Source organism: Sminthopsis crassicaudata, chromosome 4, assembly GCF_048593235.1.
Source record: "Sminthopsis crassicaudata isolate SCR6 chromosome 4, ASM4859323v1, whole genome shotgun sequence".
Taxonomy (NCBI): Eukaryota; Metazoa; Chordata; class Mammalia; order Dasyuromorphia; family Dasyuridae; genus Sminthopsis; species Sminthopsis crassicaudata.
Genome location: NC_133620.1, coordinates 160,609,769 through 160,624,694, shown reverse-complemented (window position 1 = coordinate 160,624,694; position 14,926 = coordinate 160,609,769). Strand labels below are relative to the sequence as shown.

At 34.8% G+C, this 14,926-nt stretch overlaps 1 protein-coding gene across 5 annotated transcripts in view; it reads right to left on the bottom strand.

Annotated features, from left to right (window-relative positions):
• MAP7 (microtubule associated protein 7) overlaps positions 1–14,926 on the bottom strand; it is a 233,538-nt gene that overhangs the window by 142,795 nt on the left and 75,817 nt on the right. Inside the window, exon 1 of one of the 5 annotated variants that reach the window (XM_074309744.1) lies at positions 8,457–8,538. The exons of the other annotated variants lie outside the window; for them this stretch is intronic. Coding sequence (XP_074165845.1) covers positions 8,457–8,523 — 67 coding nt within the window. The 5' untranslated portion in view covers positions 8,524–8,538. Of the gene's footprint in view, positions 1–8,456; positions 8,539–14,926 lie in introns of those variants that run through there. 5 annotated transcript variants of the gene reach the window in all.

Here is a 14,926-nt window from a genome sequence, read left to right as displayed (position 1 = left end):
TTTCATCAAAGTGACTGGGGCAGTAGATAACACATTAAAACATTATTGTCACTTCATAACCCGGTACTGAAACTTTTTGATAGAAGACTTCTCCCCAACAAGTGGTTCTATCCATTTATTTTCAAGGTCACTTCATATTTATCTACCCAAACACATATTAAAATCATACATGATTTCTTAAAAAAACACAAACCTAAAGATAACTTTTCTTTTTTAAAACAATCTCTGATAATATCAAATGAGGCAAAAAACAGGGCAATGTATCCATGGCTAAAGGTGTTTCCTACCAACATGGTGGAGGTCCTATGTACAGTCTAAGTATATCATTTAGACTCACCATAAAGCATTCTGGTCATATTCCTACCATGCTGCTGGATGTCTCTCCCTTTCCCATCTCCATCTTTTACCTTTTTGCACTTTTTTCTAGAAAAAAAATGTGTCTGCCATTTTACCTGTGATTCTATTCAACATCCCTGTTATCCAAGAATTTTTTTTTTTTTACTACATACTGCTCCCTTAAATGAGTTGCCATCTTCTATGATGTAATTTGTCTCGTTGAAGACAAATTGTCTCCCTTTTTTATATTTATATTACTAGGACTTTATATTAATAGGACTTATTACAGTTTTGATCTAGATAGACACTAAATAAATGACAGTTCCCGTAAAAGAGATACCCTATGTATAAGGAAGTTCTCCTCCAGTTCACAGATGACATTGTCAGCCAGTCAGTCAATATATAATCATTAAATACCTATTCTTAGCCAGGCACTGACCTAAGTGCTGGTAAGGAAAGCAATGTAATGACACCATCAAGCTTCAGAATAATGCAGATACACAGGAAAAGAGATCACATCTAGGATTTCATGGGTATAGGAAGTTTCTAAAGAAATCCCCTCTATCAAGTCTTAGAGAATTGATCAGAGCACTAAAACCTTCAGTGACTTGACTAGGATTACATAGTGGCAGAAGTGAGACCCCAACTCAGGTCTTTGTGGCACTTAGTCGGGTTGGTGGCACAATGGATAGAGTGCTGGATCTGAGAATGAGAAGACCAGAATTCAGATTTGGTCCCAAATCTGACTGGTTAAATCACAAACTGTATGCCTCAGGTTCTTTTAACTATTAAAAAGGGGATAATAATAATACCTAACTCTCAAGGTTTTTGTGAGGTTCAGATAAGATGATAGTTGTAAACCACTTAGCACAGAATCTGGGCATATAGCAGGTACTTAATAAATACTTGTTTCTTCTCTTCTATCCACTTGTCCATAATAATATATAAAAATCAACCAAAGCACTTTAGCTAATGGATTAAAAAAAAAGTCTATTACTCAAATTCTGATCTGCATTTAGATGGACAATCCATAGGATTGACCTCTCAGCACATATATATCTTAGACATATATTGTGGATGGATGCTGAGTTGCGCCAAGAATATGACATGCTGATCCAGCTGGATTCCTTTTGGAACATTCGATAGAGCTTTCAATAATCCCAAACTTCTCCTTGAAATATTAGCCCATCTTTTTTTATACCAGTATTCTTTCAGTGATGATATAAAGATATAAAAGTTGGTCATTGTTTCTGAACAAATAAAGACCTAGATCACACAGTGGGTAGTGGAGAAGTATATGGTGAGCATGTAGAGACTGTAGCAGAGCAGCAAGGAAGAATTGTGCTCGTAAAAAGCCAATAAAAAGTCTATCATCAGAAAGAGATAAACAGAAACAGGTAGACCAAGCACACAGTGAGACTCAAGAAAGAACCAATTGGTGTATCTGCTATTTAGTTCCTGCATCACCCTAGGCAAGCCAATTAATCCCTCTGGAACATAATTTCTAATCTGTAAAATGAAGAGGTTTAACTAAGTAACATATTTTTGAAATTTTTTAATTTTAAAAATTGTTAATTTAAAAAAAATTTTAAATTTTATTTTGGTTCAAAATAAGTTCTTTCTTCAGTCCTCCATTGAGAAGGGCAAGAAATGTGATACTAGATGATATCTAATATCCCTTATAATCGCAGATCTAAGATGTTGTGGTCCCAGATCACACAACCAGAAAGTAACTATGTTACTTGAAGTCTTCTGAGTCTTATTCCATTGCTCTTTCCAACACACCATAATACTTTCATATAATAACTATACATTAAGATGGAAAATATAATTCATAATAGATTATAGATAAATCATAACAATTATTTAATCAATAATAATGTATTGGGTACTATGTGCAAAGAAGTTATTTTCTTTTAAAAATGAAAAATCAGAGATTTAAAAGTTGAAAATACATGAAGGAATTCTTGTTTCCTTAAACATATTTTTCATTTGTATTCCCCTTATTTTTTAAGACCTTGAAACTTTACAAATGATATTATTTTAGATTTTTTAACTGCATAAAAGAAACATAAACCAGTAGTAGAACTTCATATAATGTTATTTTATTGCTGTTTAGTCCTTATAAGTTTACCTAAAATACTACAAATTTTGCTAATGCTACTGAATAATGAATAACAGACATGAAGATCAAGAATTCTGGTGAATCTCAGCATTTAGATTCCAAAGAAATAGATCATAATGGCATAGTTAAGAGAGCACTAAATTTGGAGCAAATTCATTCTTCAGCTCAATTAGGATCCTTATAATCTAAGGCAAACCATTGCTTTCTCTGGACCAAAGTTTCCTTATCTGCAAGAGGATTTGATGAGCTTCCTTAAAAGTTCAACCAAGGGACCAACTCCTACATGAAATCTTTCTAATTACACAGTTGTTTCTGTTTTCTATTCTCATTATATTTTTTATTGTTGTTCTACCATACACCCTTATGGAAAATAAAATTTTTGAAGGAAAGAACTTATCATTTTTGTCTTTTGGTTCCTGATGCCTAAAACAGACATGATTTGAACATGGTAGATGCTAAATTAAACAACTATTGAATTGAATTAAGTTTACATAAGGCCATAATCATAGTGATAGATTTAGAGCTAAAAGACACATTAGAGATCATTTAATTCAGTCCCTTCATTTAAAGGATAGAAACCTTAGAGATGAAACAGAGAGAAGTTATTTGTCCGGGGTCACAGATCCAGAAAATATAATTTAAACATAGTTCAAGATTCCAAGTACTAAACTCTACTATACCATGCCATCTCTTTCAGCATTCTATTTCTTTGCATTTATGGAAAAGGAGAAGAAGGGATTTCACTTGTTCAGAAGTTTATGTTTCTACTGTTAAAATCTGGAAGGGTTTGCATGAACAAGAGATTAGTTAGGTAGTATACAAATCTTTTAATTAAAATGGACAGTTGCTTCAGTTTAATATCCACTTCTCATTTTTTAAAACTCATATTAGGCCTAATTCTTGTATACTAGAACAAGCCACAAAAAGAAAAATCTCTAAACTTACCCCCTATATCCCATAATGCTTAAATTTTGACCCTTTTCAAGTTCAACAGTCAATGCTACCTTTTCCCAACCTCTATGATATCTCTAGTTCTCTGTCCTGTCTCTTCATTCACAGTTTGCCTTCACTCACTTTATCCTCAGAAACTTCCCCTTAATCAATTTGTGAGAAATACAGGACCAGGAGGAAGCAGATTCTTTCATGACCTTTCCAGAGATACCTTGGACAGTGACATGTAATCTTATAGTGCTATGTAAAAACCCAAAGCAGTTTAAATTATATACTTTTTATTGATGGATTTTTCCTTTGAAATGCTTATGGTAGGAATAAAAATGGCCTATCCTCCAATTTCCCAGAAATTATGATTACTCATCTATCACTCCATTTATATTGAAATCTCCAAATTTTAGGCAACTGGACCTAGAAAAGGATTTTCCTCATATTTTAGAGTGTGGAGAAAACTGAGATCACTGCTTTCAGAATATATTTTATTCTACTGTCACTTTTAACACTATAGCATAAAACATAAGTGCATAGGAGAGGTGCAAATAAAATGTGTAATCACACACAGAGTTTGATACAGAAATACATTTCACTCAAGAGGGAAAGAGAAGTGGGAATTAGAAGAAAGGTAGATTAAAGGAGGAATTAATCTCAAGTAAAATGAAGCACAAAAATATTTATAATTCTTTCTGAGGTGGCAAAAATAGGAATCTGATGGACTACACATAAATAGCTGAATTGACTAAGTAAAAGTCCAATAAAACTGGACTACTAGTCATTCTTTGATTTCCTGTAGTTCCCCATGTTTTTAGATACACACACACACACACACACGTTATAGACAACTTGTATGTTATAGGATATAGCTATATACAATACTATTGTGTTGTAAGAAAAGATGAAGAGGGCAGTTTCTGGGAAAAATGAAGTTGTTTAAGAATGAAAAGAATCAGAACAACTCATATAATAATAAAAATATGGTAAAGACAAACAACTTTGAAAAATTTAGAGATTCTCCTTATAATGATGGACTGCAACTCCACAGGGCTAATGATAAAACACACTATCCGCCTCTTAATAGAGAGATGAGAAACTGAGTGCAAATTAAGACATATTTTTGGACATGGTTTATTTTGTTGGAAGAACACACAGAAGACACATGTTTGTAATAGGTTTTGTTTTTCTTTCATTCTCAGGGGAATGGTTGGCATTTGGGAAGGAGGATTTATGCTGACTGAAAAAGATGAAATTATTTTTAAATGCTGTATAAGATCATCAGGAGGAAATGTCATGAACTAGTTCAGATGCTTATTATCCTTTGCCTATAAGTACTTCTTGACTGACCTATCAGGCTCTGGTCTGTCATCCACCCAATTCACTTTTCACATTTCTTGGCAACATACTCTTTCTGAAAAACAGGCCTGAATATGCCTTCTGGTAGGCTCCCATGTACTATTAGTAGCTCCAACTGCCCATTGGGTAAAACACAAACTTCTTTTTCTCTTCATTTCACACCACTCCCCTTTTGGCATTTTATATTCCAGTAAAACTGGATTATCAGCCATTCTCTGATCTTTCCCTGTGCTTTCCTAACTCATTACATGTATCTAGAATGCATTCTCTTCTTATTTTCATGAACTGAAACCTTCAGAAGGAACTAATATACCAGCTCCTTTCTCTATGAATCCCTCCCAGAATATCTTAGTCCATAATTATTGATACCTCCTCAAATTTTCTTAGGCGTCTTGGTCTTCTTTTTATTCTTATAGTATATTATTTTGTATCCTGTTTATTTGCGTAAATGCCAGTCTTTCTTACATTGGAAACTCCTTGATAGCAGGGAGTAAACTGTGTTTTTTGTTTTTTAATATTTGCATTTTCAGTATATGGGATACAATAGATACTTAACAGATTTTTGCTACATTTTAAAAACTTTTGTGCACCAATTCCTTTTGTTACGAACATAAACAAATCACTCATTCCTGAATTTCATTTATGTTTAAGTCTACTCTCTGTTTCATAGCCATATGCCTAGGTGGAACTCCATTTTCTTCCAGGCCTGCCAAATCTCACTGGTTTGGGGATAATTTTAGGGCAGATATTAAAATGTTGCACTGTTCAAATAAAAGTTTTTATTAAGCATTTCTGCAAGATATAAATCTCTCAATCTGGCTTCTTGGCAATGTCACTGGTATAAGGCATCAGCCAGTTCCAATTCTTCATGTAATATAAAGACAGCACTTTTCCTATGATACTGGCTTGACATTTTCCCCTTCACAATGCCCAACCCTCACCCCAAGTTGTTTTGCCCCTTTTCACTTGGGAATCTGATAGTCATATATGACTATAACTTTCTTCTGTGATCAGTGCCAAGAAGTTAATAGTAATGTATGCCAGAAGGGTTTTTCACTGGCAGAGGATTAATGCAAGAGCTCTTGACAGCTGGAGACCTGGGTTAGGTCAGAAATTAAAATGAGGTCTTGGCCTAGTTTCAAAAAGGATGTTTGTTCATTTCACAAAACCACAGTGCAGCCTGATTGGGATTTGCCTACAGTGCTTAGGACCAAAATGCCAAAAATTGTAACAGGGAGCAAAAACATAATGCCCACCTGTGTGAGAAATAAAAGCCAGCTGATTACTGGCACAGATGAAGCCATCAACCAAATACCATCCATGTCTAACTTCCAACAATAACTGGTGCATCTCCTGTTCCTTCCCTAACCTCTCTCCTCTTCCCCCAAATACTAAGACATTACACCTTTTTTCAGGGACTACCTTAAATACAAATACTCTCAGGTATGCTTTTTTTTTTTTTTTTTTTAAACTGCAGAAAGCCAAGCCTATAGCTGTTTCCTATTAGTAATATTCTGGGCTCAAACTCTAACATTACAGTGTCACCATTCTGAGATCCAGCTTCCTTTTCCATAAAACGAGGGGATTGGCAATTGTCAATGCTGTAAAATTACCCATGCATATATTTGGTAAATAAAAACTATAATTAATTTAAAAAAACAAGGGGATTATATAAAGTGATATCTAAGCTTCTTTTCAGCTTGAAAAATTTGTGATCCTACAATAAAACTCTATAAACTTACTACCTTCCTATAAGATAATTAATTTATGTAATAAATTTTTAAAATTGGGAGTCAGAACAGTAATAGCATAGAATAATCTTTTAGCAAATGCTTTCTGTGAGAAATTATTTGAAAAACAAGCAGCGAAGTTTTGTCACTACCACATATACATAAATATACACATAAATTTAATGTTAAAAACATGCTACATATAACAAAGTTTACAGTTTTAAAGACAATCCTCTTTGTATGTTGAAATATTTATTTTGATTCATGTCTTTTCAATTCACATTAAATTTTTTTTAATTTTACAAATTCCATAAAACACAGTATTCTTTTGTTAATTAAAAAGTGAATTGGATTAGATGATTGCTAAGGTCTTTTACAACTCTAAAGTTCAGTGGTCTTGAAAATTTCTTCCCCATCAATTTTCTGATGTTCTGAAAGGATTATGGTGGCTATTCTCATAACAGAATTTAAAAACATCAGATAAATGGCAACTGTAATTATATAATATCTCCATTGTGTAAAAGGAGGAAAAAATGTATATATGGGAAGTGAGACAAATCTAAAGGGTAAATCAGATTGAGAAGGGTCACCAGCATCCTATTAATGTAGGTAGTAATTTTAAAGACCATTTTGTCCAATTCCCTTATTTTTGTTATTTGGCAGGGTCAAACCCAGTAAGGTTAAGTTACAAAGGTAGTATGGTATACTAGAGATTTTGTTCAAATCAATCAACAAGTATTTCTTAAGCCATCTGCTATGTGCCAGGCAATATGCCAGACACTGGATATTGCAAATACCTATGAAATATCCCCTGCTCTCAAGGAGTTTATATTCTAATGAATACCAGCTCTGCTACTTACTACTTATGTTCTCTTGGGTAAAGTCATTTAACCTGAAACTTATTTTTCTCTTCTAATAAAGGAGAGATTTTGAATAAGCAATCTCCAGAAGCCTATCCAATTATAAGTTCTATCACAATTCAGTCCTCCTTCCATTAAAATGTGCTTCCAATTCTCATTTTATAATAACACTATGGATAGTGTAATAGTTTGGTATTATACTGATGTCTACTGGCAGCTAGATGGTACAGTGGTTAGAATATTGTATTTGGAGTCAGGAACATCTGAATTCAGATCCTAACACACTTACTGGCTACTGAATAAGTCACTGAAGTTCTTTCAGTCTCATGTTCTTCATGTGTAAGATAGGGATAATAATAGTACGTACTCTTACATGGTTATTGTGAGAGTCAAAGTGTCAAAACTGTAAAGTATCATACAAATTGTGGCTACTGTTAATATTGTGATTGTTATTCTTATTATTAGAAAGACCATTGGGCTTAATGTAGAGTAAAAGAGAAGATTTAGCTTTGCCCCTCATTAGCTATGAAACTGTGGCCAAGTCAAAACTAAGCTCCAGATTCCTCACTCATAAAAGGAAAGTATAACGCTTGCCTTACCTGTCTCCCAGGACTAGTGTAAGCAAAACCCTTCCTAAATTTTCTTTCATTTTGTAGTTTGACACATCGACAAATGGTAACCGTAATTACACAATATCTCTATCATGGAGAAGGAGAGAAGCATGTATATGGAATATTCAACAGAAATCTTAAGTACACTCAGATTTAGAAAACCTCCCATTTCTAGCAAATGTTTCATTTCAATGGCTTTAACATTACTCACTGAAGATGAAACAACTAACTTCATTGATATAGAAAAACAACCTCAAATGATTTTCGCATGCCTTGATATCCTCTTTTCCTTCCTTAGGAAAAAAAAAAAAAGGATCAATAGAAATACAGATTGTTCTCTGAGTGGCAAACAAAAAACAAGATATATCATGGACCAGAGCCAATAAGAAAAAATAAAATGAAACTTCACTAAAAATAGCAAACTATTTATTTTCCAAATTATATATTAAGACAGTTGTTAGAATTCTTCCAATAGCAATAAAAATAGGCTCCTTACCTATTTCCTTCTTCATTACTTTTGCAAGTGCACTCTTAGAAACTGCAGGGGAACTGAGAGAATCCATCTCCTTACATCATGGACCCCCTACAGAGTTCTGTCCCTTTTTTCACAGATGATAGGAAAAAATCAATTTGATTTGGGTAGCAGGGGGAAAAGAAACAAGGAAGCTCTCTGCTGGATGACCTCAAACGAGGAAGAAATAAATTTAAAAATTCATCTGTGATCATATCTTGAGAGCAAACCTAACAGCTCCCTTCAATTTCTGGCCCAGTGTCTGAGTGAAATGGAGTTTGTCACATCTACAGCAGCAGGAGATTAGTGGGGAGAACTTCACCGAGAGCTTTCTCGAAGCACCGTGTCAATCAATTTGAGCTTCTTAACTGAAGTTGAGCTCAAAGCAACTGGTTCCTAGTACTAGCAGCTGTTTACCACATTGTGCCTTCTATTTCTCAATCCAGACTCAGCCCATACATTCAATGTTCAGGATCCCAGGATTACAATTGAGATTACGAAAATCACTTGACTGCAAATGTAGGAGAAAAGGGACCAAAAATCTAAAAAAATCCTTCAGCATAGAAGTATTGCTATTGACTTAAAGCAATAATTTCACACTCTTGCTTCCCAAGCAAAATGAAAATTTTGAACAAAAAAATGGATTTAAAGTGTAAAGACTTGCTTTGAAAAGCAAAATAAAAGTTTTCTTTTTATTTCAAGTGGGAGTAAAAAAATGGGGGTATACATATCTATATGACATATAAAAATCTAAGAAATTATAAATCTTGGCAGTAGGGGAAGAAAGAAGGAATATAACTGGGCCTTGGATATGACCAAAAGATGATTCACATTTTGAAATGTTCCAGTCACTGACACTAATATGGTTCTCAGATAATAATCTATTATCAATAGGCCTTCTTCTACAAGACCCATGGGTATCCTATCAGTATACCATCCGTATTATAACCCTTTCTTTATGTTCAGAGAAATTATCTTATTTCATGGGGTTGTCTAGGTATGTGTGTGTGTGTGTATATCTATATCCCTGCACACATGCATACACATGCTTGGGATTTTATTTGGGGGTGGGGGAGAAAAAGCATTTATTAGATATTTACTACATGCTAAGTGCTTTAAAAATATCTTACTTGATCTTCACAACAACCTTGGGAGGTAGGTGCTATTATTATCCTCATTTTAGAACTGAGGAAGCAGAAAGAGGTTAAGTGACTTAGGACCATAAGGTAAGTAAATATTTGAGGCTTTTTTTGAGTTTAGGTCTTCCTGACTCCAGGTTCAACACTTTATCCACTGTGCCACCTAGTTGCAGGGAACCAGATCTGAGATTTCAAGGCAATTCCTTTTACTAATGCAGATAGGCATTTTCTCCTCAATAAAGGGTAGTCTAAGATACTAAGATGTTAAATGATTTGGCCAGAACCAGTATGTGTCAAGGGTGGGACTAAAATCATTGTCTTCTTAGCTTCAAAGCCAAATGTTTTTACACTGTCCTTTGTTGTATGTTTTCACTGGATGTGTGTGTGTGTGTGTGTGTGTGTGTGTGTGTGTGTGTGTGTGTGTGTGTGAAATAGCCAAAATAATAGGGGAGGAAAGAGGGAAAAGGGGGGAGGTAAAGATAAAAGGACAGATCTTATTACCTATGCTAACTCTAGAAATGGAATCATCATCACAATAATATTCAGTTACTCACTTCATAAAATCTACATCATATTGTTGACAAAGTGATTTTCTGAAAGGGATAAATATTCTCCCACCAGAATGCTTCACAAAGATAGTCTTTCCCACAAAGTGAACCCACATTACCAGTAAATTCTCTCTCGATCTGGTCAGATATATTAGATGAGCACTTTGTTGGAAATGAGATTTAGAGTTGAAACTAGACTATCTTAGTAGAAGGTAATCAAATCAGATAGCAATCGATTCTGCTGTAGTTTTTAAAAATGCTTTTAAATCTAAATCCATAATACTTTTCACAGATGTCAAAAATAGATATTAAATTCCATTAGTGGGTTCCATGAGTCTAATAAACACTAACCTTTTAAAAAAAAAAAGCCACCCTAGTGAAGCAGATGACAGAATAAAGAACTGGAAGGATTCATCTAGTTTCCTCTCACACCCCTCTTCATTTTATAGATGAGGAAACAACTCTTCTGGGTGTTCTACTTGTAAAAAGTGGCTGGGGGCGGGGAAGAAGGAAGGGAGAAATATATAGATCTACCAAAAAAGTTATTACTGGTACATCTTAAGAAAACCTACCAACCTATTATAATGGAAAGACTGCTATATGGCAATGCAACCTAAAGCAGTTAAGTGTTATTCAAATCTGACATCAGACTTTTGGTTATTAGCTGTGTGACTGTGGGCAAGTCACTTAACCCCGTTTACCTCAGCTTCCTCATCTGTTAAATAAACTGAAGAAAGGAAGGGCAACCACTCCAGTATCTTTGCCAAGAAAACCTCAAATGGGGGCATGAAGAATTGGACATGACCGAAAATAAGTAAACAATGAGACCACAGGGAAATCACAAATTTGTTAGGAGAATCAGATGAGATCACCTATAAAATTGGGAATCTGAGCAGACAATTATGTCTGAAATGGAACAGGTGAAACCTATGGGATTAGGAGATGACAGAAGAGTTGCTGATTTCTAAGAGTTTTCTTCTATCTAGCCTTTTACTTCTATAAATTATTATTAATATATACCTTCCCTCCCTAACCCAAACTAAAAGTACTTAAATCATCTGTACATCAAATTCATTCATAGCAACCATATGGTAAGCATCTGTAGCTTTCCTCAGTTTTAAGTCTCATAAACAGAAGGAACACTGACAAAAATAGCAATGTATGCTGGTGACTGCCCTAGTTAGAAGCATGAGAAATAGCAGACAAAATGGCATTGAGGCTTGTTCTATTTGGGCCCTGCCTTTGTTGAGAATACAGGAAATCCAGCCTATTGATAAATATTTACCAGTCTTAAGGGTCACAAGATGGTTAGCACAATTCTAGGTTTTCAGCACCATTTCAGGATATAGTCTGATAAAACCTGTCCCTTGGGCCCCACCCCATGACATCAGGTAGGGTTAGCCAAGTGGCTCAATGGATAGTGCACTGGCCTTAGAGTCAGGAGGACTTGAGTTCAAATCCAACCTCAGGCATTTACTACCTGTGTGATCCTGAAAAGAAGTGGTGATACGGGAGCCACCTACCATTAGCTGCTGGAGGTCTAATAGCCTTGTGATGGAGAGAGCCATCTGTACCCAGAAAGAGGATTGTGGGGACTGAATGCCAATCAAACATAGTATTTTCACTTTTTGAGGGTTGTTGTTTGCTTGCTTTTATTTTCTTTCTCCTTTTTTTTTCTTTTTTAATATGATTTTTCTTTCTTGTGCAGCATGATAAAGGTGGAAATGTTTATAAGAATTGCCCATGTTTAACTTATATTGTATTACTTGCTGTGTAAAGGAGGGGTAAGTGGAAGGAAGAAAAATTTGAAATATAAGGTTTTACAAGGGTGAATGTGGAAAACTATCACTATATATATATTGAAAACAAAAGGCTATTACTCTTTTTCCCAAAAGGTTAGGCTGAAATCTTGGTTTTGCTACCTAATATCTTATGATCTTAAGCAAGTCATATAACTTCTCTGTGCCTCAGTTTTCTTATATTTAAAATAGGAATATAATACTATGCATATGGCAAGGAAGACAGAAAGGAAGAGAAAGCAAAGATAGATCATTTATATCAAGGCCAACTTCATTTTAGGTTTAGGAGGCAAGTATAAAGTATATAATATGTGAGAGGGAAATTTGAGCTATATTATAAGTAGCCAAGGAATTATAAAAGAACTAAGTTTATTTTTACCTTAAATCAGACAAACTTCATGGAGAAGATAAAATTTCAAGGATTGTTTTATTAAAGGAAGAGAAACACCTGAAAGGCTAGGATGAGGAAAAGTACACAGCTGGTGAAGGTTTCAAAATGAAAGTGCTGTGAAGACTAGCAAGTGCCCTCAGTTGAGCTACTGAGTGATGAGTAAAGGGGAAGCATTGGTTATGGCACCTTTTTTTTTTTTTAAACAAGAGATTTTTAGAATTCATCCATCCCTACACTCTCATTTTACAAGGTAAGTATTTAAGTACTTAGATAAATCCTTAAGTAAGACTTGACCAAAATTTCACACCTAGTAAATAAAAGATTCAGTACTAAAACCCAAGTCTTATAGCTTTAAATTCAATACTCTATCCAATATATTTACTTCTCTCTAATTATAGTCAAAACTGACCTGATAGGTGATGTAGCCTATTTGTCTGTAGTATACTTTTCATGCTTGGAAATACATGCTTCATTAAAAATTTCAAACTTCAACTTTTCCCCCCAAAAAAGACTATTGTGGCTTTTAAAGTATGAGCTATGAATGTCTCATGATGATAGGGTAAGAGACTTCAGTCTAACATCTGCCATAGATTCCATAGGAAAATGCTTATCAAGTTATAATAAAGATTAAGGAGTAAACAAGGTGAGAAGGTAGGCAGTGGCCCTTTAGAAGTGGTGGAAAGGAGGAGGACAGGGAGAAAAAAAAAAAAAAAACCAAGAAAGATGCAGAGAAGGCACAGGAATAAACCAGGGTCAGAAAAAGTACAGTAAACCACAGAGGTGAGAAATAAAGACATCAAGCAATACTCGGGAACCACATGGGTGTGAGAAATCAAAGCAAACTAGGGTAATGAGATAAACGACTGTCAAGATTCAGGCAATACTTGGTGTTAGGAACCAGTCAAGAGATATCATTGTCCAGGAAACCTTCAATTCAAAGACATTCCAATTTTAGGAAGGGATTATTATATATTTATTACTGAGGTAGGAGTCCATGTGGGACAGGATCACTCCAGGATAGGAAGATGATAATTCCATTCCGTTTGATAGACATTTCAAAGCATAAACTGTGTTGAGAATACTATCATAAATAATTTAATCCCACAGAAATAGAGTTTGCAGTGTTAGAAACAAAGGCAATAACATAAAAACAAATATTGCATATTTGAACTCTGAGGATAATAAGAGGATCATAGATTTAGAATGGAAGATGGATGGGAGTTTAGAGGTCTAACATCTCCCTTTCACAGATAAGGACACTGAGGCCCAAAGAAAAGAAGTGACTGCCTAGTTCCCCACAGGTACTAAGAACAGCAGAGAGAGTTGGAGGATAGAGGAGAAGCTGAACGTAGTATTACAAACCCGCTGCTCTTTTCACACAGCCTCCTCAATACTAAAAGCTCACATTTTTATGGTGTTTTAAGGTTAAGTGAGAGTCACACAGCCATCATCAGAGCAGGGATTTGCAACCCATTTTTTCCTTCAGTTCAAGTCCCAAAACTCTTTTCAAAATGAGGTAGATATTTAGTATCAGAGCTACTGAGATTGTCAAATCTGACTGTCTCATTTATGGCCATCACCAATTCCAGAGACTGGAGTTTGGCTAGAGAGTACTTTTCTGTCCTATCCCCATCTAAGGCATCAACAATAACAGAGAAGATGCTGAGTGGGATGAATTAAGATCCTATGTACAAATGACAGAATTTAGAACTCAAAACTTTAAATAAAAATGTTAGAAATAAAAAAAAAATTAAAAGGGCTAGAGATTGGAGGAGGGGGAGATGACTATGCCTGTTTGGGCCACATACACTGTTCTCTTAAGAGGCATGTTTGTTGTGGTCAAAAGCATTCAAATTCTCTCAACAAATAACAGTTCTGTGGCAGAAGACAAGCCTGCATTTTATTCCAATGCTTTCTTACATTTTAAGATTATAACATGGAGCCAAGAACTATAAGTACAATTTTATTTTCTAAATCACTTCAAAAATATTAAGCAGCTTCCAGAAAAATGTTCATCCACAAGTCCTTCAGTTTAGGAATGTCCATATGCTAGGTGTGACATTTCATTTATATTTTAATCCAACCTCCTTATTTCAGAGAGTGGAGACACTGATTTGGCAGTCTTTTGAAAACACTCCTCCCTCCCCTTTGGGTATCGACAAATGTGGCAGAAGCAAGACATGCACATGCACATGCACACAGAAGGCCTTTTATAAAACAGACTAAGCACAAAGAAAAATGGTTTTCAATGACAAGAAATCATATATTTTTTCTTTTTTTAAACATAAAATCATAGTCTTTCCTTCAATCTATTTTATTGAGTGCCAAATGGACAAATGACACTTGAAAATATAGATGTTTCCTGATCTGCCTAATCTTAATCAACAAGCATTTATTAAGTACATACTATGTACTAGATACTAGCTAGGCACTTTACAATTATTATCTTTTTTGAGCCTCACAATAACCTGAAAAACCCGGTGCTATTATTTCAATTTTACAGTTGAGGTAGCTGAGGTTAGACATAGCTAAAAAGTGACTGAGGATGGATGTGAACTCAGATCTTCCTGACTCTATG